The sequence below is a fragment of the Pleurodeles waltl genome, chromosome 1_2 (assembly GCF_031143425.1).
Source record: "Pleurodeles waltl isolate 20211129_DDA chromosome 1_2, aPleWal1.hap1.20221129, whole genome shotgun sequence".
NCBI classification, from domain to species: Eukaryota; Metazoa; Chordata; class Amphibia; order Caudata; family Salamandridae; genus Pleurodeles; species Pleurodeles waltl.
Genome location: NC_090437.1, coordinates 507806645 through 507831514, shown reverse-complemented (window position 1 = coordinate 507831514; position 24870 = coordinate 507806645). Strand labels below are relative to the sequence as shown.

The 24870-nt window shown below is 47.2% G+C and overlaps 1 protein-coding gene across 5 annotated transcripts in view; it reads right to left on the bottom strand.

The window, feature by feature from the left end:
• CENPE (centromere protein E) overlaps positions 1–24870 on the bottom strand; it is a 1295748-nt gene that overhangs the window by 1112563 nt on the left and 158315 nt on the right. For all 5 annotated transcript variants that reach the window (XM_069241483.1, XM_069241500.1, XM_069241509.1 and 2 more), the window contains exon 15: positions 16914–17067. In XM_069241483.1, coding sequence (XP_069097584.1) covers positions 16914–17067 — 154 coding nt within the window. The remainder of the gene's footprint in view (positions 1–16913; positions 17068–24870) is intronic.

Below are 24870 nucleotides of genomic sequence, written 5' to 3'. Positions count from 1 at the left end.
AGGATTCCTGTTGTTGATGGCAGAGCTGTTTTGAGGTTTCATTTCTCTACCTGTCATGTGCTGGTAACCTCTGACAGTGTGCAATCCCTTGAGCCCCTTGGCCTGAGTTTTGGCCACACACCCCCTTTTCTTTGCTCCAACAGAAGAAGGGCAGTGCACCGGAGATTTCAAGTTTAGAAAAAGGCACTATATTGTGGTGCCCATGAAAGAGCAGCTTGAGCGTCCTCTGACACTAAATAATGAGTGTTGGGAGTCTGAAAGTGCTGCTGAGCTTGAGCTATTTCCCAATTAATGGTGCTTGGGTCTGCACGAGATGATTTGTGCCCTTGATCAATGAAGAGCACATTGTTTGTAGTGTCTGCCACAGAGGAGAGACACTGGTGCATTGCTTTAAGACATTGAGACTTTCGAGTGAGCTGTGGGTGTTTGCCAGGAGGGCACTCCAACTAAGCAGTACTTTTCTCACGAAGAGGCCTGAATTGAGAGGCCCATGCGAAAGAAAACAACAAAAGAAAATTTGATGGACAATAGAAGCCTGCCAGAGAGGCTTTTTGAACGGACTCTGGGCATAGTTGGTTTCACAAGAGGTTTCCGTGTGATTGTATAGACTAGGTGTTAGGAGACTGATTGTTTTGCTGGCATTGTTTTAAAGTACTATTCTGTTTAGTAAAAGCAGAATAAAGTCCATTTTCTGTGGAAAGAGTACCCCCTTTTCACCTTAGAGCATTGATGAGAGTCACCACTGTTCCACCTGAACATACAAAAATTACTGAAATGCAGAGGAGCCCTAAAAATGTTACTAGATAATTTTAGGATTTGCTTTTTGGTTAGGGTTGTGAAAAATTATTTCATTTGTAATAGTGGTCACTACTTTCTCCCGTTGTCTATATGTTCTTAATAACGTGTTTTCTAGTGTCTTTTAAACATGACGTTGTCATTTATGGGTGGGATTGTTTTTCTCTACTCAATTGACTTCTGCACCCACTTCCCAACCTATGTCTTTTCCTACTATTGTTTCTTTGCACTCTTTTCACCCTTTTCCTGAACATGAGCAGGTTAGAAGATCAGAATTCGTAAGAAATTCTTTTGTACAGTTTCTGCATCAACACTAGTTAGTAGTGAACATCACTAATTGTTGGGTGTGTGATCTTATGCCACCTACTGCAGATAGAGGTATTCCTTATTTTGTCCTGCCATATGTGGCCTTTTGTGCTACTTCATGTTTGAGGAGACCTGTCCAGAGAGAGTTACCAAGTACTAGAATTTTGCTCCAGCAACATCTTCATGGCCTTATAAACATAGACCTGGACTCAGATTAGCATGAGAATAGGTTTATTGCCTATGTAAGGGCAAAAGGAGGGTTTGTGGTTCTAAAAATTCTGGACCCATGTAATTTACTTTGCCACAGCAGTACGGTTTTAGTATCAAAAGACCGATAATGACTAGTACACTAAGCATGAGCATTTTCGCTCAATTCCAGCAGCGTTTTCAGCGCGAAATCGCCATTTTCGTCCTGCACTCGTGGCTCCCATTTTATACACGGCAGCCATTTTTAAAAGTTGCCCTCACATAGGCTTATAATACAGTCAGATTTGATTCCAAGGACACGTACACCTTGATTGACTTTTCTCTGACCTGGGCAAGCTGGAACCATTGCCTCAGGCCAAACCTGTTTGGTCAGTCCCTCTCCCAGTGGCCGAATCAGATAGCATCAAGGCACACCATGCCATAAAACCCTTATTATCGCTCACACACCCTGCCTAATCTTGCGCACACCTGCACCTGCTCTTTTCTTCTTCTTACTTTACGAGGGGGAGGTGCCCGTTTTTATTGGGGGTCCACACTTATCTGATGTAAAATACTAGGCCTTGCCGGGTAATTTATTATGGGTTGGATGACATGAAATATGAGGTTTCATCATGACACTGTTTTTTCCTTTGTAGTGAAAACATGTGAATGACCAACCAAAATGTCAAGAATGTTTGCCTGAAGCTTAAAAAACTGTATATAAGGAAACCTGACTTTGCATTGAAACAGAGTCTCCTGAGAACATACAAACCGTGCTGTTGTACTTCTAGGACGCTTGTTACTTGGCTGCAGCCAATAAATTCGATCTTTGACTTCACCTAGAAGACTGAGTGTAAAGAAATGGCTCCCTGTTGCAGTTACCCCCCACTTTTTGCCTGATACTGATGCTGACTTGACTGAGAAGTGTGCTGGGACCCTGCTAACCAGGCCCCAGCACCAGTGTTCCTTCACCTAAAATGTACCATTGTATCCACAATTGGCACACCCTGGCATTCAGATAAGTCCCTTGTAACTGGTACTTCTAGTACCAAGGGCCCTGATGCCAAGGAAGGTCTCTAAGGGCTGCAGCATGTCTTATGCCACCCTAGAGACCCCTCACTCAGCACAGACACACTGCTTACAAGCCTGTGTGTGCTAAGTGAGAACAAAATGAGTAAGTCGACATGGCACTCCCCTCAGGGTGCCATGCCAGCCTCTCACTGCCTATGCAGTATAGGTAAGACACCCCTCTAGCAGGCCTTACAGCCCTAAGGCAGGGTGCACTATACCATAGGTGAGGGTACCAGTGCATGAGCACTGTGCCCCTACAGTGTCTAAACAAAACCTTAGACATTGTAAGTGCAGGGTAGCCATAAGAGTATATGGTCTGGGAGTTTGTCAAACACGAACTCCACAGCACCATAATGGCTACACTGAAAACTGGGAAGTTTGGTATCAAACTTCTCAGCACAATAAATGCACACTGATGCCAGTGTACATTTTATTGTAAAATACACCACAGAGGGCACCTTAGAGGTGCCCCCTGAAACTTAACCAACTAGCTGTGTAGGCTGACTGGTTCCAGCAGCCTGCCACACTAGAGACATGTTGCTGGCCCCATGGGGAGAGTGCCTTTGTCACTCTGAGGCCAGTAACAAAGCCTGCACTGGGTGGAGATGCTAACACCTCCCCCAGGCAGGAGCTGTGACACCTGGCGGTGAGCCTCAAAGGCTCACCCCTTTGTCACAGCCCAGCAGGGCACTCCAGCTTAGTGGAGTTGCCCGCCCCCTCCGGCCACGGCCCCCACTTTTGGCGGCAAGGCTGGAGGGAACAAAGAAAGCAACAAGGAGGAGTCACTGGCCAGTCAGGACAGCCCCTAAGGTGTCCTGAGCTGAAGTGACTCTAACTTTTAGAAATCCTCCATCTTGCAGATGGAGGATTCCCCCAATAGGGTTAGGATTGTGACCCCCTCCCCTTGGGAGGAGGCACAAAGAGGGTGTACCCACCCTCAGGGCTAGTAGCCATTGGCTACTAACCCCCCAGACCTAAACACGCCCTTAAATTTAGTATTTAAGGGCTACCCTGAACCCTAGAAAATTAGATTCCTGCAACTACAAGAAGAAGGACTGCCCAGCTGAAAACCCCTGCAGCGGAAGACCAGAAGACGACAACTGCCTTGGCTCCAGAAACTCACCGGCCTGTCTCCTGCCTTCCAAAGATCCTGCTCCAGCGACGCCTTCCAAAGGGACCAGCGACCTCGACATCCTCTGAGGACTGCCCCTGCTTCGAAAAGACAAGAAACTCCCGAGGACAGCGGACCTGCTCCAAGAAAGGCTGCGACTCTGTTTCCAGCAGCTTTAAAGAACCCTGCAAGCTCCCCGCAAGAAGCGTGAGACTTGCAACACTGCACCCGGCGACCCCGACTCGGCTGGTGGAGATCCGACACCTCAGGAGGGACCCCAGGACTACTCTGATACTGTGAGTACCAAAACCTGTCCCCCCTGAGCCCCCACAGCGCCGCCTGCAGAGGGAATCCCGAGGCTTCCCCTGACCGCGACTCTTTGAACCTAAAGTCCCGACGCCTGGGAGAGACCCTGCACCCGCAGCCCCCAGGACCTGAAGGACCGGACTTTCACTGGAGGAGTGACCCCCAGGAGTCCCTCTCCCTCGCCCAAGTGGAGGTTTCCCCGAGGAATCCCCCCCTGGCCTGCCTGCAGCGCTGAAGAGATCCCGAGATCTCTCATAGACTAACATTGCAAACCCGACGCCTGTTCCTACACTGCACCCGGCCGCCCCCGCGCTGCTGAGGGTGAAATTTCTGTGTGGAAATGTGTCCCCCCCGGTGCCCTACAAAACCCCCCTGGTCTGCCCTCCGAAGACGCGGGTACTTACCTGCAAGCAGACCGGAACCGGGGCACCCCCTTCTCTCCATTCTAGCCTATGTGTTTTGGGCACCACTTTGAACTCTGCACCTGACCGGCCCTGAGCTGCTGGTGTGGTGACTTTGGGGTTGCTCTGAACCCCCAACGGTGGGCTACCTTGGACCAAGAACTAAGCCCTGTAAGTGTCTTACTTACCTGGTTAACCTAACAAATACTTACCTCCCCTAGGAACTGTGAAAATTGCACTAAGTGTCCACTTTTAAAACAGCTATTTGTGAATAACTTGAAAAGTATACATGCAAGTTTGATGATTTGAAGTTCCTAAAGTACTTACCTGCAATACCTTTCGAATGAGATATTACATGTAGAATTTGAACCTGTGGTTCTTAAAATAAACTAAGAAAAGATATTTTTCTATAACAAAACCTATTGGCTGGATTTGTCTCTGAGTGTGTGTACCTCATTTATTGTCTATGTGTATGTACAACAAATGCTTAACACTACTCCTTGGATAAGCCTATTGCTCGACCACACTACCACAAAATAGAGCATTAGTATTATCTCTTTTTGCCACTATCTTACCTCTAAGGGGAACCCTTGGACTCTGTGCATACTATTCCTTACTTTGAAATAGTGCATACAGAGCCAACTTCCTACACTGAGTTTCTGTGGTCTGAATCAGGAAAGTACCCGAGGTCTTTGGGTGTACCCTGGCACCGCTGGGTTACCGGACCAGTACCGGTTCTGAAAAACCCAGTACCTCAATATGCAGAGATGCCCACTTTGCTGCCTGAGAGATGTCCAGGACTGGTACATCTCGTGCTAATGCAGTAATAGCAGCAGCTTTGCTCCAGGTGGAATGGGCTCAAGCCTTCAGGAGGCTGCTTGTTGGCCAATGAGTAGCATATTTTAATGCAAAGGATGACCCAGCACAAAACAGTTAGTTTCCACACTGCCCAACCTTTCTTTGCTCCCACACACCCCACAAAGAGTTGGTCATCCACCCTGGACTCTTTTGTGCGGTCAAGGCTGAACAACAACTATCTTTTTGGGTCCAGTTGGTGGAGTGACTCTTCCTTAGAGGGATGTGGGGGGAGCAAGGAAGGTGGGCAGTTTGATATTCTGACCCAGGTGAAATGGGGTCGCTACCTTAGGTAGGAAAGAGGCACATGTTCGAAGTACAACTTCGTATGGGAACATGGTGAGATACGACAGCTTGGATACATCTCACTGACCCTTCTGGCAGATGTGATTGCCACTAAGGCAGTCTTGATGGTGAGCAGCGAGAGGAGACAGTTGTGCAGTGGCTCAAAAGTTCACATGAGAAGTGAGAAGATTTAAGTCCCACTGAGGCATAATAAAGGCCGAAGGAGGAAACGTATGTAAAAGCCCTTTAAGCAATCTATTTATAATAGGTGAGTTAAAGAGAAAGATGATCAGGCAGCCATAGAAAAGCAGATAAGGCAGAAAGATATTCCTTGAGTGTGCTCAATGCAGATCCCTGCTTGGCAAGGGACACAATAAAGAGAAGGATATCAGAGAGGCAGAAAGAGGATCAATAGATCTCTCTGTACAATAATCCACAAAGTGTTTGCAACAGCAGGTGTATAACATCTTGGTGGAGGGACGCCTGGCTGCCAGAACACCCTCACAGACTTTGTCCAGAAGGTAAAAGGCTGTCAACTGCCGCTGCTCAATGGCCTGCATGAAGGTGCAGAGTTGACAGGTTTGAGTGGAAAACCTGCCCCTGCGACAGAAGATCTTCCCAAAGAGGCAGCCAGATTGGAGGATCGATGCTCACTTTCAAAAACTCTGGATACCAGACTCCCCATGTCCAGACCGGGGCCACAAGGATTACCGGGGCCTTGATCTTCAGAAGTCAGGGCAGAAGTGGTATGGACATAAAGGTGTACAGGAGTCCTGAGCTGCACTCGGGAAGAAAGGTGTCTCTGAGCGAGTGCCACCTTAGAACCTTCAGCACACAATATTGCTGACATGGCTAGATTTACTCGCCTCTGAAGAGGACTTGCAAAGGCTCTCCCCACTGTTGAAAGTCCTTGTGCCACTTCCGAATGGCGATGCCACTCGTGATCGGCTAGGCATTGAGGGCCGAGTTTGTCCACCCTGGCGTTCAGAGAAATTGACAGGTGTTCAACCACCAGGGCTATACCCTGATGCTGCAGCCATGTCCAGATGCAGGACCTCCCAACAAAGTCCACGACCTCAAGCCCTACTGCTTGTTGCAGTACCACAAGGCGGTAGTATGTGTTAACACCTGTACTATCTTCTCTTTGACAACAAGAACAAATGCCTTCAGTGCTAGCCGGATCTCCCAGAGCTCCAGAAAGTTGCTAAGGAGTCTGGATTCCACCAGAGTCCACTGACCTCCACCTCTCCCAGATGGCTGCTTCATCCCAGAAGTGATGCATCTGTCACTACTGTGATAAGCGGCTGGAGAAGAGATAGTAGTCTGCCTCTGACCCACTTGCGGATTATTAACCACCACTGCAGGTCTTTTGCAGTTCCCTCCGAGATCTGAACCGCGTCAAGGAGCTTTCCCTGGTGTTATGCCCAGTGGAAGTTCTGGTCTCATTGGAGAGCCCGCATGCACCATCTGGCGCGATTTACTAGTAGGATGCAGCAGGAGGCCAGGAGGCCCAAAAGACTCAGAGTATGTCTCACTGAAATCCAGGAAAGGCCGAAACATCGGAATCATAGCCGGATTATCCTGGACTCGCTGCTCAGTGGGATAAGCCTGAAACTGCACTGTCTAGAACAGTTCAGATGAAAGGGAGCATCATAGAGTGTGTCAGGTGGGACTTCAGCAAGTGTATAGTGAACCCCAGCGAATGCAGGTCTGCGGTGGTCTGGAGATGGGAGACAACAGTCTGGGGCAAAGGAGCCTTTAACAGCCAGTAGTCGAGGTAGGAAAAGACTGAACTTCCTTGCCTGCGTAGATGAGCAGCAACCACTGCCATCATTTTTGTGAACACCCGAGGGGCGCTGACCAAAGGGCAGCAAGGTAAACTGAATGTTATCATGGCCTGCCTTGAACCGCAGGTACCAGTTGTTGGCAGGCAGGATGGAGATAAATGGGCAGTGTAGGAAGTTGGCTCTGTATGTGCTATTTCAAAGTAAGGAATAGCATGCACAGAGTCCAAGGGTTCCCCTTAGAGGTAAAATAGTGGTAAAAGAGATAATACTAATGCTCTATTTTGTGGTAGTGTGGTCGAGCAGTAGGCTTATCCAAGGAGTAGTGTTAAGCATTTGTTGTACATACACAGACAATAAATGAGGTACACACACTCAGAGACAAATCCAGCCAATAGGTTTTTGTATAGAAAAATATCTTTTCTTAGTTTATTTTAAGAACCACAGGTTCAAATTCTACATGTAATATCTCATTCGAAAGGTATTGCAGGTAAGTACTTTAGGAACTTTAAATCATAAAAATTGCATGTATACTTTTCAAGTTATTGACAAATAGCTGTTTTAAAAGTGGACACTTAGTGCAATTTTCACAGTTCCTAGGGGAGGTAAGTTTTTGTTAGTTTTACCAGGTAAGTAAGACACTTACAGGGTTCAGTTCTTGGTCCAAGGTAGCCCACCGTTGGGGGTTCAGAGCAACCCCAAAGTTACCACACCAGCAGCTCAGGGCCGGCCAGGTGCAGAGTTCAAAGTGGTGCCCAAAACACATAGGCTTCAATGGAGAAGGGGGTGCCCCGGTTCCAGTCTGCCAGCAGGTAAGTACCCGCGTCTTCGGAGGGCAGACCAGGGGGGTTTTGTAGGGCACCGGGGGGGACACAAGCCCACACAGGAATTTCACCCTCAGCGGCGCGGGGGCAGCCGGGTGCAGTGTTAGAACAAGCGTCGGGTTTGTAGTGTTAGTCTATGGGAGATCTCGGGATCTCTTCAGCGCTGCAGGCAGGCAAGGGGGGGGTTCCTCGGGGAAACCTCCACTTGGGCAAGGGAGAGGGACTCCTGGGGGTCACTTCTCCAGTGAAAGTCCGGTCCTTCAGGTCCTGGGGGCTGCGGGTGCAGGGTCTCTCCCAGGCGTCGGGACTTAGGATTCAAAGAGTCGTGGTCAGGGGAAGCCTCGGGATTCCCTCTGCAGGCGGCGCTGTGGGTGCTCAGGGGGGACAGGTTTTGGTACTCACAGTATCAGAGTAGTCCTGGGGTCCCTCCTGAGGTGTTGGATCTCCACCAGCCGAGTCGGGGTCGCCGGGTGCAGTGTTGCAAGTCTCACGCTTCTTGCGGGGAGCTTGCAGGGTTCTTTCAAAGCTGCTGGAAACAAAGTTGCAGCCTTTCTTGGAGCAGGTCCGCTGTCCTCGGGAGTTTCTTGTCTTTTCGAAGCAGGGGCAGTCCTCAGAGGATGTCGAGGTCGCTGGTCCCTTTGGAAGGCGTCGCTGGAGCAGGATCTTTGGAAGGCAGGAGACAGGCCGGTGAGTTTCTGGAGCCAAGGCAGTTGTCGTCTTCTGGTCTTCCTCTGCAGGGGTTTTCAGCTAGGCAGTCCTTCTTCTTGTAGTTGCAGGAATCTAATTTTCTAGGGTTCAGGGTAGCCCTTAAATACTAAATTTAAGGGCGTGTTTAGGTCTGGGGGGTTAGTAGCCAATGGCTACTAGCCCTGAGGGTGGGTACACCCTCTTTGTGCCTCCTCCCAAGGGGAGGGGGTCACAATCCTAACCCTATTGGGGGAATCCTCCATCTGCAAGATGGGAGGATTTCTAAAAGTCAGAGTCACCTCAGCTCAGGACACCATAGGGGCTGTCCTGACTGGCCAGTGACTCCTCCTTGTTGCTTTCTTTGTTCCCTCCAGCCTTGCCGCCAAAAGTGGGGGCCGTGGCCGGAGGGGGCGGGCAACTCCACTAAGCTGGAGTGCCCTGCTGGGCTGTGACAAAGGGGTGAGCCTTTGAGGCTCACCGCCAGGTGTCACAGCTCCTGCCTGGGGGAGGTGTTAGCATCTCCACCCAGTGCAGGCTTTGTTACTGGCCTCAGAGTGACAAAGGCACTCTCCCCATGGGGCCAGCAACATGTCTCTGGTGTGGCAGGCTGCTGGAACTAGTCAGCCTACACAGACAGTCGGTTAAGTTTCAGGGGGCACCTCTAAGGTGCCCTCTGGGGTGTATTTTGCAATAAAATGTACACTGGCATCAGTGTGCATTTATTGTGCTGAGAAGTTTGATACCAAACTTCCCAGTTTTCAGTGTAGCCATTATGGTGCTGTGGAGTTCGTGTTTGACAGACTCCCAGACCATATACTCTTATGGCTACCCTGCACTTACAATGTCTAAGGTTTTGTTTAGACACTGTAGGGGTACCATGCTCATGCACTGGTACCCTCACCTATGGTATAGGGCACCCTGCCTTAGGGCTGTAAGGCCTGCTAGAGGGGTGTCTTACCTATACTGCATAGGCAGTGAGAGGCTGGCATGGCACCCTGAGGGGAGTGCCATGTCGACTTACTCGTTTTGTCCTCACTAGCACACACAAGCTGGCAAGCAGTGTGTCTGTGCTGAGTGAGAGGTCTCCAGGGTGGCATAAGACATGCTGCAGCCCTTAGAGACCTTCCTTGGCATCATGGCCCTTGGTACTAGAAGTACCAGTTACAAGGGACTTATCTGGATGCCAGGGTCTGCCAATTGTGGATACAAAAGTACAGGTTAGGGAAAGAACACTGGTGCTGGGGCCTGGTTAGCAGGCCTCAGCACACTTTCAATTGTAAACATAGCATCAGCAAAGGCAAAAAGTCAGGGGGCAACCATGCCAAGGAGGCATTTCCTTACAGGCAGTCTCCGCATCCAGCACTACCATCCAGTCTTCTCGAGCTAGGGCAGACAAGTCCTGAGTTCCAGTAAGCATTTTGAATTTCTTGAGAAAGAGATTGATGTCCCATAAGTCTAAAATAGAGCAAAGACCCTTGTTCTTTTTAGGTATCAGAAAGTAGCAGGAATAAACCACTGCCTGCTTCTGATATCAGGACCCTTTCTATGGCTCCCTTGGCCTAGGGTGCCGAAACTTCCTCTTGAAGCGAAACCAAATGATCCTCCATCAGCAGTTCTTTTGAGGGAGACATTGGGGGAGGGAAATACTGGAAGGGGAGGGAATAGCCCTTATGTATGATCTTCAAGACCCAATTGTCTGATGTTACAGACCGCCAGTGAGAGAAATGTTGAATCCTCTCTCCAACTGGACATACATGCAGATGACTTCTGGCCAGACCCTCTGGTTCTGAAAGCACCACGACTTCGTCCAAGCTGTGGGCCTGGCAGTAGACAGTGGCTAACTTGTGAGTGTTGCAGCACCATGCCCCTCCTGAAGCCACAGAAGGGGGCAAAAGGCAGACAATGGGCGAGGGATCGCTGAGAGGCTTAAGGACTTGGCCGTTGCTCGAGAGTCCTTTAGGTGCTCGCACAGTGTGTGCCTTTTCTCTAAATAGGCAGGACCCATTGAAGGGCATGTCCATAAGATTTACATGGACATCCCTTGAAAAGCCAAATGATCGTAGCCAGGCTTAGCGTCAAAGGGCCACTTAATAAAATTACCCTACCCAGCGAGTCAGTCGTGTCCATACTACACCTTATGGTAAACTTTGCTGGTCTCTCCCATCCTTAAACTGCTTGAGAGAATGACCCATGCGTCCTCTGGGACCTGAGGCAGCACCTGTGCCACCGTATCCCATAAAGTATGGGAATAACAGCCCAATAAGCATGAGGTGTTTACCATTCTCAATGCCGGGCTGTTAGGGAAAAAAAACATCGACTTCCCAGGCTGGTCCAGCCTCTTGGATTCCTGATCCAGAGCTGAGGAAGGGAAGGTGTCCTGGGAAGTGGACGCTTGGACTACCAAGCTCTCTGGGGTGGAGTGTTGGCTGAGGAAACAAGGATCAGTAGGAGCTGGGAACCAGGGCTGCCCAGTGCTTGACAATGACAGCAGCCAATTGTCCTGTTTACAGGAGCCCCTGTGCTGGGTTTGGTCACGGCCCCAGCCGGACATCAGTGAGGGCTTTGTTAAAAGGCAAAATCCGTTCCAAGGAGGAAGTCCCTGGTTGAAGCACCTCTATCTGAAGGTTAGTCCTCACCTGCACCGAGGGCAGTTAGAGGACTTCCGCTGCCCTACGCAAGACCAATGCATATGCTGAACCTTCCTAGGTAGGGACAGAAGGAGGGCAGAAAAAGCCAGTATCTCGAGAAGAATCCAGTCCACTGGCCTCTCCTAGTTCCTCATATCACTACGAAGGTTCCATTTGGGTTTCTAGAGGGTCTAAAATATCCATCCCATTCCTCAACAGTGCCTGGCTGATCGAGCAAAGGCTCAGGTAATGATCTGTCACCTGTGGGCGCTCTCTGATGAGAATAGGGCTGGCTCCACCGGTGGGTGATGGTGGCAGCAGGAGCGTCAATATCCGGAGCCTCGCCGTAAAAGGTACACTGTGTGAAGCCGGCAACATTCTGGATCTGGTATCAGATCCAGGAGACCCCATTTGAGCTAGGGCCACAGCCGACAGTGCGGAACCTGATGGAGCCTCTATCAACCCCGCAGGGCCCTAAGGTGGTTTAGCACAGCAGGCCCGCTCAAATATAAGATGAAAGGCCTTGTACATTTCTTTTTTTACTTATTGAAGTGGGGGGTTGTCATTCCGGCTTCCAGAAAGGGAGGAAGGCACAGAGTCGGCCCCGGCAACGATTCCACAGAACTGTGCCTGGAATATCAATGTTCCAGAGTTACCTCATTGGCTGACTGGCAAGGTGAAGTCAAAGTCTGCTTGGACTACTTCTTCTTGTGTCTCTTCCCAGAGTGCCCAGAGGACCTTGAGTGGGACGAAGAGTATTTGGCGCTCGTTGAGCGGTCCCGTGACCACCTCCTCAACTGGGTTCATGACCTCTGAGGAGTTACGACTGCCAGGCCGCCATCAGCTTTAGGGACCACTCCCTCAAAGCTTTTGGAGCCATGGCCCAGCAGTCCGGGCACGACTGAGTGGTGGTGGTGCTTGAGAACACCAACGGCGTACCTGATGGGGGATCAGTAGCTGACATGGCACAATGGAAGGCGCCACGCGGCTTAAATCCAGTCTTCCTCAAAGTCCTCCTTCGCACAGGCGAAAAATTCTCGACAAAAGGGTTGAAAAGGCCTGTAAATTTTTTTTCAAAAAGACAGCGGGGTAACTATTGTGGATCTGTGCTCAACTGGCACAGAAGGAAGAGAACTGATGTATGTGTGCCTGGGTGGTGCATTTATTGGAGAACAGAGCATCACAAACCGCTCCCACCGCTGACATCACGCGGATCCGAACTACACCACCACCAGACAGCGTGGGTAGGGGTACTGCTCAGCAAAAGTTCCAGATTCCAAGCTGATGCCTGGAAATTGCGAGGTAAGGGATCTCCAGCTAGAAGTCTATCAGAAAATTATGACAACAATATCATGGCTGTAACGAATCAAGAACTTATAAATTAGTAAGGAAGGACAGGCATGAGGAGAAGGGAGCACTTTGATTTCTTTTAGATTTTATGGGAAAGTCATCTTTTAGAGATGTTAAAACAACCCACCCTCCTCCCCGGACACACGTCTCCTAGAAGTGCAGGACAGACTATCATTCGAATCTGCTCACAGCTTGTCACCGTAAAAAAGTACTAACCTAACTGTGAACCAACTGTCACCTCTCCTTCACCCCTGAGGCATGGTGGGATACTGGAGGTGCTCAGGGTCTTAAAGGCACAGTGCCAGCATTTTTATGGTTCTCCTGTGTTAACCTGCATGCAGCCTATTTGCTAAGAATGCTCCATTGTTTTTCAATGTAGTTTTTCTTCTTTTTCTCTGATGTTACTACTGCTTTTTTCCCTAGGCCCAGTTATGGGGCTTTGGTAAATATTATTTCTCTTATTGTAATTTTGAAAAAGACTATTTAATAAAAAAAGAAGAAAAAAAAAACTCCATAAAAATAAAGCATTTTAGCCTGTTATAATTATAGTCTGCATTGCTGTTTTACACATGTATGTATGAGTTTAGTATGAAAATTTGTCTACTAAAAATGCTATATATATTTTTTTGTACATATTTCATACTTTATATGTGTGTATTTTATATATGCTCCAGGGTCTCCGCACAAGGGCGGGAATATTCAATGTTTAGGACTATTGATGAGGATCCCCTGGAAGAGAACTATGCTGGAGGCTATGAATTGCTTAGATGAACCCATTCTGTGTGGTATACTTATGTATTTATTACACTGGCCAAGCCAATGGAAGTGGTGCAAATGCTAACATTAACCACTGCTTTCTTAATATTCCTATCACCATGTCTTGAACAAAGGCAGAGAACTGAGTGTATTCATTTACCCATCTTGTGTTAGATTAGGTGCTTATAACATTTTCCACATAAAGCCTGCTGTTAGCCGATGTTAACTGCCCCCCCCTTCTACATTATGTTCCTGCTCTTTTTGCACTTACCTATATTTTAGGGATAAAGGAAGGGCAATAAAGGATGAGTTACTTAACTTCAGCAACGCCTTATTTGGCAGAGACTATAACTAGCTGCAGATGCTTTACCTTTGACTTCTTCCCAGGCGTCAGACTGGATCCGGAATATATTTGTGAGCAGTACCGCTGCACGCTAGTAGGTGGCTTTTATCGGCGCAGTATTTGTCATCTTCTTTGTTAGTTGCAGATTCCTTACTTTGGGAATTTTCCCCAGTCAGTGTAGATATGGAGATGTTTCTTGAGCAGTACTCCCAAGCATGTAGTTAGGTGGTCTTTATAATCCACATCCATCGTCTGCCACGCCGGATCGGACGTCGAGGGTCCTATATAGACACCATCCCTGCACGTTGACATCAGTTTCTTTTCACAACTTTCCACCCCAGAAGCACAGAGCCATGAAGAACAACGACCACCGGTGCATCAAAACTAAGGCCCTGAAAGGGGAGTCCCTGTCATTAGAAATCAGTTCGCAGAATGGGGAGGAAGGGTTGGTCGGTAAGGAACCTTCAAATAGAATGTGTCTCTACCAGATAATTTGTTACTGAAGATAATTAACTTGTTCATCTGATAGAGGTTTCCAGTTTGATTCCTTATCTTAAAATAGATACCCAAGCAATGCCATCCGCGGAAGTGGGTCTGCAAAACCAGAACATACTGGTAAATCCTTCAGGACTGAATGGGCAAAGCACCTGTCTTTACTGACCTGACTGTCCAGGCAACAGCATGTGGTAAATGTGTGGAGAGGTGTCCACACTGCCACATGACAGATGGCAAGGACTGGAACTCCACGTGATAACGCAGTGGTCGCAACTGTAGCTAGAGTAGAATGACTATGCAAACCTTCAGATGGTTCCTTCTTGGCCACTGCGTAGCAGATTTTAATACAGAGTATGGTTCACTGGAAGATGGTCTACTTCTGTAGTGCCTGGCCTTTCTTTGCACTCCCCTAACAACAAAGAATCATCCACCCGGAACTCTTTTGTACGATTAAGGAAGAACACCACCGCTCTTTTTGGGTCCAGGTGGTGGAGTCCCTCTTCTTCCTTAGAAGTAAGTGGGAATGCGTAAAGAGTAGGCAAGGTGATGGATTGGTGTACATGAAAGAGCGTGGCACCAATTTGTCAGGGTAGATGGAAAGGTAGGGTAGTTTAGATGACAAAGCCTGCAGCTCACTCACCCTATGAGCAGATGAAATGGACACAAGGAAGGCTGTTTTCAAAATGAGAAGTCTCTGAGAACAATTGTGGAGAGGCTTGAAAGAAGCACACATCAGAAATATCCAAACTAAATTTAAATCCCATTGGGGCAAAATGAATGGAGAAAACATAACAGTAGGTCTTTCAGGAACCTATTTACAAATGGAGATTTAAACAAGAAAGGTTAATCAGGCAACCTCAAAAAACGCAAAGGTAGCAGACAAGTGTAGGAAAGTCACTTTTTTTGGCATGGTTACCCCCACTTTTTGCCTGTTTATCAGTGTGTTTAGACTATCTTAACTGGGATTCTGCTAACCAGGACCCCAGTGACTGTGCTCTCTGTACGAAGCTAGCCTGGTGTGTGGTGAGCACTTATGGAGTTATCAGCTTATACCCGGTCCAGGAATCCTCAATTAGTGAAGTGTAGGCAGTGTCTAGGAAGCCAGGGCTCTCTAGAAGTAGCTGTGGATGAGCAGCCATGACTTATCTAGGAGACATGCTAAGCTTATACAGTACCACAATAGTCACACAGCACTATCACACATGAAAAATACATGCACTATTACACAAATAAAGGTACTTTATTATGTTAACACAAATACTCAAATACTAGAAAGCTACAGGCAAGTCCCAACTGGAGGGAAGCAAACACACTAATTATATACACAGTAGCAATCAGTAAAATCATAGAAAGCGACAAGCATTGGCAATACTTAGTAAAAATAGACAGGGCCCTGGGTAGGGCCAAACCATATACTAAGAAAGGGGATTGAGAGATACAGCAGCATGACTGAGGCGACAGTGATGACCACGGGTTTCCGCTATTTGGGAATGCACAACACGGATCTCTTTCTGAAGCAATTTAGCACCATTGCTAGAGGGAATGAGACGAGACTTGTGATTGTGGAGGTCCCTACCACTCTTGGTTCTGGGGAGGGCTGCTTTGTTTAAAATGATGTTCCTACCACGTCCTCTATATGCCCTCCAAAATATATCATAGAATTCCCAAATCCTATTTGAAGGCAACTGAGGGAGAGGTATGAACACTGCTATGGGACAGGGGCCAAGCACGCACAGTGTTGCACACGCTCACACAGGGCTGGAATGATGGAGCAATTGCACTATCAGATGTGCAGAAACATTACTAGGTGGTGCAGTTGAGCACGATTTATTACTTGAACTTCCTCTCCCAAAAGGGACCAAACTTCCATATGGATAGATTGGCACTGCAACCTGGTGAATACCTCAAAGCCTTCAATGGAGGGACTAAATTAAATGACTGGTTGGACCGCATGCGGACGGTGGTGAAGCTCTGGCACACATCAAGCCTAGGGTGAAAAATAAAAATCACACAGCAGGCTCTGCTTTGGGAAACTGAGTCTGGGTACACCAAGGATGCAGCCGAGTAAGACAAGTGGGACCTCATAGGACTTTAACGGTTGGGAGATGTATGGACCCAAGGTGACGTCAAGCCCCTGCCCGATCTGCAACAAGAGTACCAGCTAACAGCCACTGAAACATACAAATACAAAAATACATATAGCACCATCATGCACTTAGGCACAGTGCTGCCCAGAAATCCTCATAGCTGGAAGATAGGCTACTAGACAACTTCATGCCCCGAAAGGCCACGTCGTTGACATTAATTTACACAACACACCAGCTGTCTTAAAACGCCTACAAGAGCAGCGAGCCAGAGTTCTAGAGAGGTGGGAAGCTGAGTGGACTGAGGCCCTGGCATCCCCATTGAGGTAGACAAACAAGCACAGTTCTGCCTGGTCCAACTAAGGATCTTCCATTGTTCGTACTACGCCCAACGACAATGGTGAAGATGGTAAGGACTGCAGATGGGTACTATATACAGTGTTGTCAGTCAACAGGAATGTTCTTTCACATCACATGGGAAGGCACAATGATACAGGTGATTTTAGATGGTGGTAGTCAAATGTATGGGGGTAGACTAACAATTTAGTAAATCTGCTTCTGCAGTATACACACAGTGAATTTTTACTTGCTGATAATTGTTACATGTGTGAGGCCACAATGTAGCTTTTAGTGACAGACTAACTCACCTTTGCTGTTTGAGCCCTTGTGATGATTCATTTGAAACAGTCTGACAAGAAAATAACCTTTCCCTGTGAAACAGATGAATAGCTGGGTTCCATTCAATATCAAACAACCCTTCATCTACAGTCCGGCTTAACTCGTCAAATTCTGAAACATCAGCTGAAAGAAAAGGGGAAAAATGTCAAAAGGCTTCTCATCTAAACCAAGAGATGAGCAGTGACAAACAGGTAGAAATTATGCTGCAATAGCAAGAACCAAGTAATCACCATTTCTCACATTTTCTAAACAATATTAAGCATGTCAAAATCATTATGCACCAGTATCCTTTGGAAGATTCCTTTAGGGCGGTTAAGAAACTAATTAATTAAAACAATTCCCAGCTGGCATACAGAAGTTTCTTTTCTGTACACTTAAGGAAGTCTTTCCATTAGATCATCATAATTGTAAGAGAAGCTTGCATCTTATGCACATAGGATAGCAACCTCAAACAAGCTACTTACAGTCTCTAAAACTCTTTCTGGTGAGTACTTTATTTAACCACAGATGTCGCACCTTTAGACAATCCCCAATCGCCAGACTCAATTTGGAAGACTTAAACAGAACTGCGCCTGTGCGCTGACTTTGTTCCACTGCAGAAGTGGCAAACGGAGCTGCATATAAGTGACACTTACATATTGACTGCAGTTTCTTTCTTGATTGGGTATGTGCCGTCAGACACTGAGCCTAACAAAAATAATTAACACCAGTGTTCAGATTCCTAGGCTGGAACCTTTTTAGATTGATAAGAAGGTCAACAGGAGGGCTGGGAGGAATCTGCACTTATAGAACATCCACCAGAAACTGCATTATCAAAAGCTAAGTAACTTGCTCTTCTAATGGATACTTCCAAGTGCAGATTACTCACCTGTAGAACAGATACTATTCCGTATCTCCCAAGGTGGAAGATCTGTAGAATGGCTTATACTCAACAAGTCATGAAGAAGCGAAATGCCCATCTCATCGGATCTGGCTATCAAGGCAGTAGTGCTTCATTATTTTATTTACTAATGCCGTTGAAGCCTGACATGTCAAATATGGACACTCTGCTTGTCAACACAGTTGTAGTACCACTGGCCTTGTTGGAATGGGCCAACAACCCCAAATGCCACTTCTTGGCCAGTACAAAGCAAATTGATACAGAGGACTGTCCACATTGAGAAAGTCAATTTCAACACTGTGTTGCCTTTGTTTAAGAGAACCCCACAAAAAGCGGATTGTCGACCCAATGTTGCTAGTGTGACTGATGTAACTTTTATGACTTTTAGAGTCCAGTCGATGGAGTCTCTCCCCTTTTGTAATAGGTAAGGTGGGCATGCAAGAGTGATGAATTGTTCATCATGAAAAGCAGTAACCACTTTATGTAAAAAGGCTGCCTGGGTTTGCAACAGCAATCAGTCTGGGAAAAAGTTGGAATAAGGAGGCTGCATTGAAAGAGCGTGGAGTTCACTCATGAGGCGAGCCAAAGCTACCAAGACCAGAAACCGACTTTATATTCAGGAGATGTACTGGGCAGCTGTGCATGGATTCGAATGGGGTGCATAGGAGGAATGTGAGGACAAAATTATGATCTCACTGTGGCATCTCGGTTTGGAAGGAAAAAAGGGGTCAAACCTTTTAGCAATCTTGTGACAGGTGATTTGAACAAGGTCAGCCAAGAAGGATACTACCCTGTTTGTTGCAGTACCACATGATGGTGATGTTATCTGTGAGAACCTAAACCAGCCTCTCTTTGCTGGATGGTAGAAAGGCCTTCAGCGCTAGGCAAATGTCCTACAACTGCAAAAGGTTGAGGTGGAGACTTGTTACAGTACTCTGATCTGCACATCTTCCAGATGACCTCCTTATCCCAGAAGTGATGCATCTGTCCCCACTGTCCACTCAGACAGAGGTCTGGTCCAACTGCGGTTGAGCCACCACTGCAGAGCTTTTGCAGTATCCTCTGAATACTGGATGGAATCAGATAGGTTTCCCTGGTACTGCGCCCACTGACTCCAGGATCCACTGCAGAGCCCGCATATGACACCTGCCATAACCAAAAAGCACCATATAGTATATCAAGAGGCTAGGAAGGCTTACACCCACTGCAACTAACCCAGGACTGCAGCTAAATCACTTGGATAATGGTCCAACTGTTCTTGAGTCAAGGTGAGGGGGAAGGCCCAAAAAAGCTCAGTATCCAAGATAGCACCAGTAAAAGGAAGTCTCTGTTAAGAAGTCGGAAGCGATTTAAGCATGTTAACCGTGAACTCCAACAATGCCAGAATGCCAGAAATGTTACCAGCATGAGGTCTACCACTGACAGACTAGCCAGTCTTCAACAGCCAGTCATTCAGGTAGATAGCAAACTGAAAATGCTTCTGGCTCACAATGGACCCCAAACAACATTTGTGGGACTGCTGGACAGGTACACACAGTTATGTATCCCATAGGCCCAAAGCCACAATCCAGTCTCCTGCATCCAGGGCAGAGAGACCTTGGGCCAGCGTAAGCATCTTAAATTGGTCCGCTGCAAGAAGACATTCAGAGGGTGGAGATCTAAAACAGGAGAAATGGCTCCATCCTACAATACAAGGACAAAACAGCCAATCCCTATTTCCTGGGGTGGGACAGTCTCTATGGCTACTTCGGCCAAAAGAGGCTGCACGTCTTGGAGCAAGACAGACAGGTGCTCCTGAATAACATGATGCAGGTGGGAGATGCTGAGGTTAACAAAAAAAAAAAAATAGCAGGGTATAACCCTGTTAGATGATCCGGAGGACCTACCTTTCAGATGTTATATTTTTTGCAAACCCCCCAGGAAATAACTGATCCCACCCCCCACAGGGTGGTTGTGTGGCATTAATGGCAAACTAAAGTAGTTTGGAGGCAGATGCCGGTGGGACAGGGAACTGGGAAGTTTACTGCCCATGGTGGCCTGGGCACTGACTTTGATCCTGAACCCCAAAGCGGCTGTGGTGCCTACTGCAGGCGTGGTCGTCCTCACCATGAGTGGCAAGTCAACCCTCTGGAGTAGCTTCAAAAGGGGCAAACCTTTTAACAACACTGTCTCAAATAACTAGTGAGGCCTTGGAAATGTGCTGTTGCAAGGCTTTCTTTAAAACCTTCCAATTTCAAAAAGGCCTTCCTCCGGAAACAGGCATGACCCATCTAACAGCATGTCCACTAAAGAGATTTGCACATCCCCAGAGAAGTCCGCAGATCTCCTCTAAGGAATATATCAAAGAACCATACAAGTGGCAATACCTCTTCCCAGCCAGTTAGTGATGTCCAATCCAGAGTTTATGATGTAATTTTACAATGTCCTGACCATTCTGGGTGGTTTGAGCCAAAGTGGCCCAAGATCTTGCTACCACGTCCCATAAAGCACTAGGCCAGCTCCCCAGCAAGCAGCCAACATTGGTTAGGAGAGGAAAATATCTGCTTCCCGAATGTCTGAAAACATTTAGACTCAGTCAGGAGTCATCACGGGGAAAGAACCAGAGTTCACTCTACTGGAGAAAGCTTGAGCCACAAATCTATCTGGTGTAGGGTGCTGTGTTAAAACAAGAAGAAAAAAAATCACGGTTATCCAACAAACTGCCAGGTCACTGGCAAGCAGCAACAGGGCTTAGAGCAGGTGCCCATGAGGTTATCAGTCAGGATGTCATTAAATGGAAGTGATGGCTCTAACAAAGTCTGTCCCAATTGCAAAGCTTCTTTGTGCGTTATTTGGGCAGGGTTCGTGGGTTCTGTGTCTAGAAGACCTCGGTCAGGGTATAGCAGGATTCAGAGAGGACGGTGGGAACTAATTCATCCTCTGGCAGCATCAGTGTTGCAAGAACCAGTGTGGATTGTGGAGCGAGAATGGAAGCCTGCTCTGATATTACAGAGGCAGGTCCTTAAGAAACAGACTGTGCCAAGGGCAGACAAGCCAGAGATATCCTGACTGGAGGCCTATGTGGATCACTGGAGCCAGAAGGAGCAACAGGGTTGAAATGGTGCCAAAAATTTGCAACACAGCCTTTCTAAAGGCCTCAATCAGTTACAACATAATCAATAAGTCCTAGGAACTCAGTTGCGGAATGGGCACTTTGACAGGGGATGGAGAGCAAAAGGTACCTTGACATACTCCTGACTTCTCAGGTGGAGTGTGGCAGGGCTGGGAAGAATCCTGCTTGGTCTTCTACTTCCGATTCAATATAAGCTTACAGGAAGACTTGGATCTTGACAACGACCCATTTTCAGAAACGAGTCTGCACCCTTGATTTCAAGCAGGATTTCCGATGTTTCTTTTGGTGTTCAGCAAAGTACACCTTATTTCAAGCTCCTAGATTGGTCCCAGGTCTCTAACAGCACATTTATCACAGGACTCCAACACCCAGAGGCAGGCCTGGTGGGGATGCTTAAACAGCATTGTTTACATACACTCATTTAACAGCTGGTGAGCCATGCTGTGAAGTCTCATTCATTCATCCCAAACTTTGGTCAATGAGGTTAACTCAACTGAGGCTTTCAAGGCCCACATTTTCCTGGCCTAATAGACCCAGACCAAGTCTGTTTTATTCGCCAGAGACAGGCACTGGACAACATCAGCCATGTCGCCCATCTAGTCGAAATGCCCACAGCCTCAACATCCCTACCTGCTTGTTCTCGCTGGATGTGGAGAAATCCTTTGCCCAAGTCAGCTGGCCTTTCCTACAGGCTGTCCTAAGTAAAATTGATCTTGGACACAGCATTATCTCCAGGATAATGGTGTCCTATGCCTCTCCCACAGCCACGATGTGTGTGAATGGGCGAACTTCACCCCCAATCCACCTGGCGAAGGGCAACAGGCAGGGCTACCCGCTTTCGCCTCTGCTCTTCACCCTAGCGGTTGAACCCCTAGCGAATAATATCTGCAGAGTAAGACATCACAAGCATTCCCTGTGGAGGACAGGACCATAGGGTATCGCTATTCGTGGATGACCTCTTGCACATGCTTAGCCAACCCACAACCTCTCTCCCAGTTCTGATACATGTTCTAGCAGCTTTGAAAAGGTCTCCGGTTTAAAAATTAACCTGGCAAAATATCAGGCCCTGAACTGGACTATTCCTAAACCAGCCCTTCCTACCCTGCAGTCCCTCACCTGCTTCCAATGGGCTCAGCGCTCTATCAAGTATTTAGGTCTAGCTCCTTGGCATCACTGACAGGCCAACTGGGAGGAGTACAGGTGTTTGGTCATGAAAGATTTATGCAGGTGGAAGCCCTTACAGATATCTTGGCTGGGACACCTTAACACTATTAAAATGTTTTTTACTACTGAAAATTCGCTATCTATTCTAGACACTGCCCATTCCTATCCCCCAGGAAACTGTCCTTCGTCTCCAGAGAGACACATGCACATTTATCTAACACAGTACTGATGCTTCCTAGATATCAAGGGGGGGTTGGCATGCCCAAACACTCCTCAAATACTGCTGGGTGACAAACGTGCACTGTATTTCGGAATTGGTCGCCCAATTAAAGTGAAGCTTTGGTTTCACATGGACCAGGTCGTGGTACACCAGCCACTCTGGGATCTGGCATGGCTCCCTAAACATAGACCGTGCAGTTGCCTATATAGCCACCTCGCAAAAATAGTCCTAGATGTCTGGGACGAAATCGCCTTCAAGAGGGGACTGACCACCTTAGCTTTCCCGAACACCCCACTCACTGGATTTCACAACTACTCTAATGCATCACTCCTTCTCGACATGGAGGAAGACTGCCGTACCCGCAGAGACCACTTTGAGGGAGAACAGATCAAGTCCTTTGACCAGGGAAAACTGGTCTCCTATCTGCAATCATCCTAACTGCAATACTATAAACTGAGGCACTCGGCACTCTCGCCCCAACACTCAAGGGGCAACACAACAATCCACTCCCTTTGAGACTCTAGTACGCTCACTCAATGGAACAAGAAGGTTGACATCATGCACCTCTCAAGTAATCCAGCACTCAACCCCTATGTGCTGCACACTTACCAATCTCAAAGGGCGTCAGATACCAGAGACGGGATCTCGCCAAAACATGGGAACTATGGCAGGATATCCCCAAAGGAGCATACCACAGCGAGAGAGCTCTAACAAGCCAATGACACAATGGTATTACACTCCAACACGCTTATGCACTCTCTCTTACTCCACCTCTCAGCTCTGTTGGTGCTGAAACTCAGCACCAGGTGACTTCCTCCACATTCGGTGGTCCTGCCCAGTTATAGCAACTTACTAGAAAGAAATCCTGAGCAACATCAAAGGGGTCATTGGGTTCCCACTTTCTACTTCTACCACTGTGATCCTACTCATGCAGCTCCTGACACTCAAAGCCATGATGCATGGTTACTGGCGACCAAGAAGTTATTTAGCTGCACCTAATGTATGACCTATCACACTCTACTGGAAGATGTCCGTGGCTCTGCCATTAGCCCAGTGGTCCACACTTCTCTGGCATGTATTAGCATTGGAGCACTCGTCACATAGGGTAGCTTATATGGACACGAAATTCACGTACATTTGGCAACCCTCGATAAACTACTTTAAGCGACTGGAATGTCTCTGCTTTACCCTACCCAGACTCCAAGCCCTTCAACTCTTTGACTGAAACTTCCAATGCTCAAGGTAATGATTCTCCACAGGGCAGGCAGTCTTTTACATAGGACTCCACCTACGTACCAATGCTCAGGCCTCCTGATTCACCCATTTAATCAACTCCTGGTCTTGTTCCTCCCCGGCTCACCCTTACTTTACGTAAGCTTGATGACGACTACCATTACTTTATTTTATTTGTACTATTGGGCATAATCTAGCTTGATGGTTAAGTGTTATGTTTTATTATATATGTTGCTTCTGTTCTGCCATGCCGATTTAACACCCCAAGCACCTTTTACTGGGCTCTCTCGGCTTTGACTATTTGTACCCTTGGTCTCACCTACTCTGAGCCCATCTTCCCAACTGCTGTATTGAATGATTGATGCTGGCGCTGCTCAGTACATTTGCAGGCTATTTTCTTATTCATGTAAAGATTTCAATAAAAAGATTCCCAGTAAGTGATATGGAACATGATGCAGCAAATCCTTTCTGATCAGGAACTACAACAGACATATTAAGGAATTCCCAATGATCTTAATTCTCCACCTGCTCACTGCAGTAGAATAAATATCTGCCAATGGCCACATTCTGTGTAAGAGCATGGTACGACAGGGAGTTTCTAAGCAGACTTGGTCTTGAGAGTTTTAGCACAGAACACCGCAAAATTTTCCAAGTAAGCTCCACTGAATGCTGTTCAAGCGGATGGCAAGAGATCAGGGATATTTTCCTAAACTATATGTCAATGAGGGCAAAAAGTGGCTTTTATAATTTGGATTGATTGAATTTACAGACCAGAAAGGTTTTTTCAGAGCTTGAGTCAGTGCCAAGATCTTGTTTTCCTAATGTGCAGAGTGTTCTATTAGGCATCTGGGGCTTGGAAGTAGGCTAGTTCATGATACATGCATGCTTTTATTTGCCCCAATTATTTAGCTTCCAAGGGCCACAGGAAGCTAGATCTGTTCTTACTAATGCAACCACTTTCAATTTGCTGGGATTAGTTTCCAACTTGTTTAAGCAGCAGTATTCTTCAAAGCTGTTTATCATGTACTGCAAGACTAGCCTGGTATGGTCCAGCAGAACTACAGTATCTGCATACTGCATCAGAAAAGAGGGGTGATGGAGTTTGGACAAGCATGCATGCTGAATTACCATAGCTGAAATAATATCCAAGATTTATAAAATTGAAAAGCAGTGCAAGGACACATTCTTGTTTTATTCCTTTATTAATAAATAAAAAAAATAAAAAAATACAAATGTTCCTGTTTTGACCAGGCTCCAACCGTCTATGCAGAATGCAACAATTGTTTTGAGCAAAGGTGGAGGGAAATCCAACCTGAG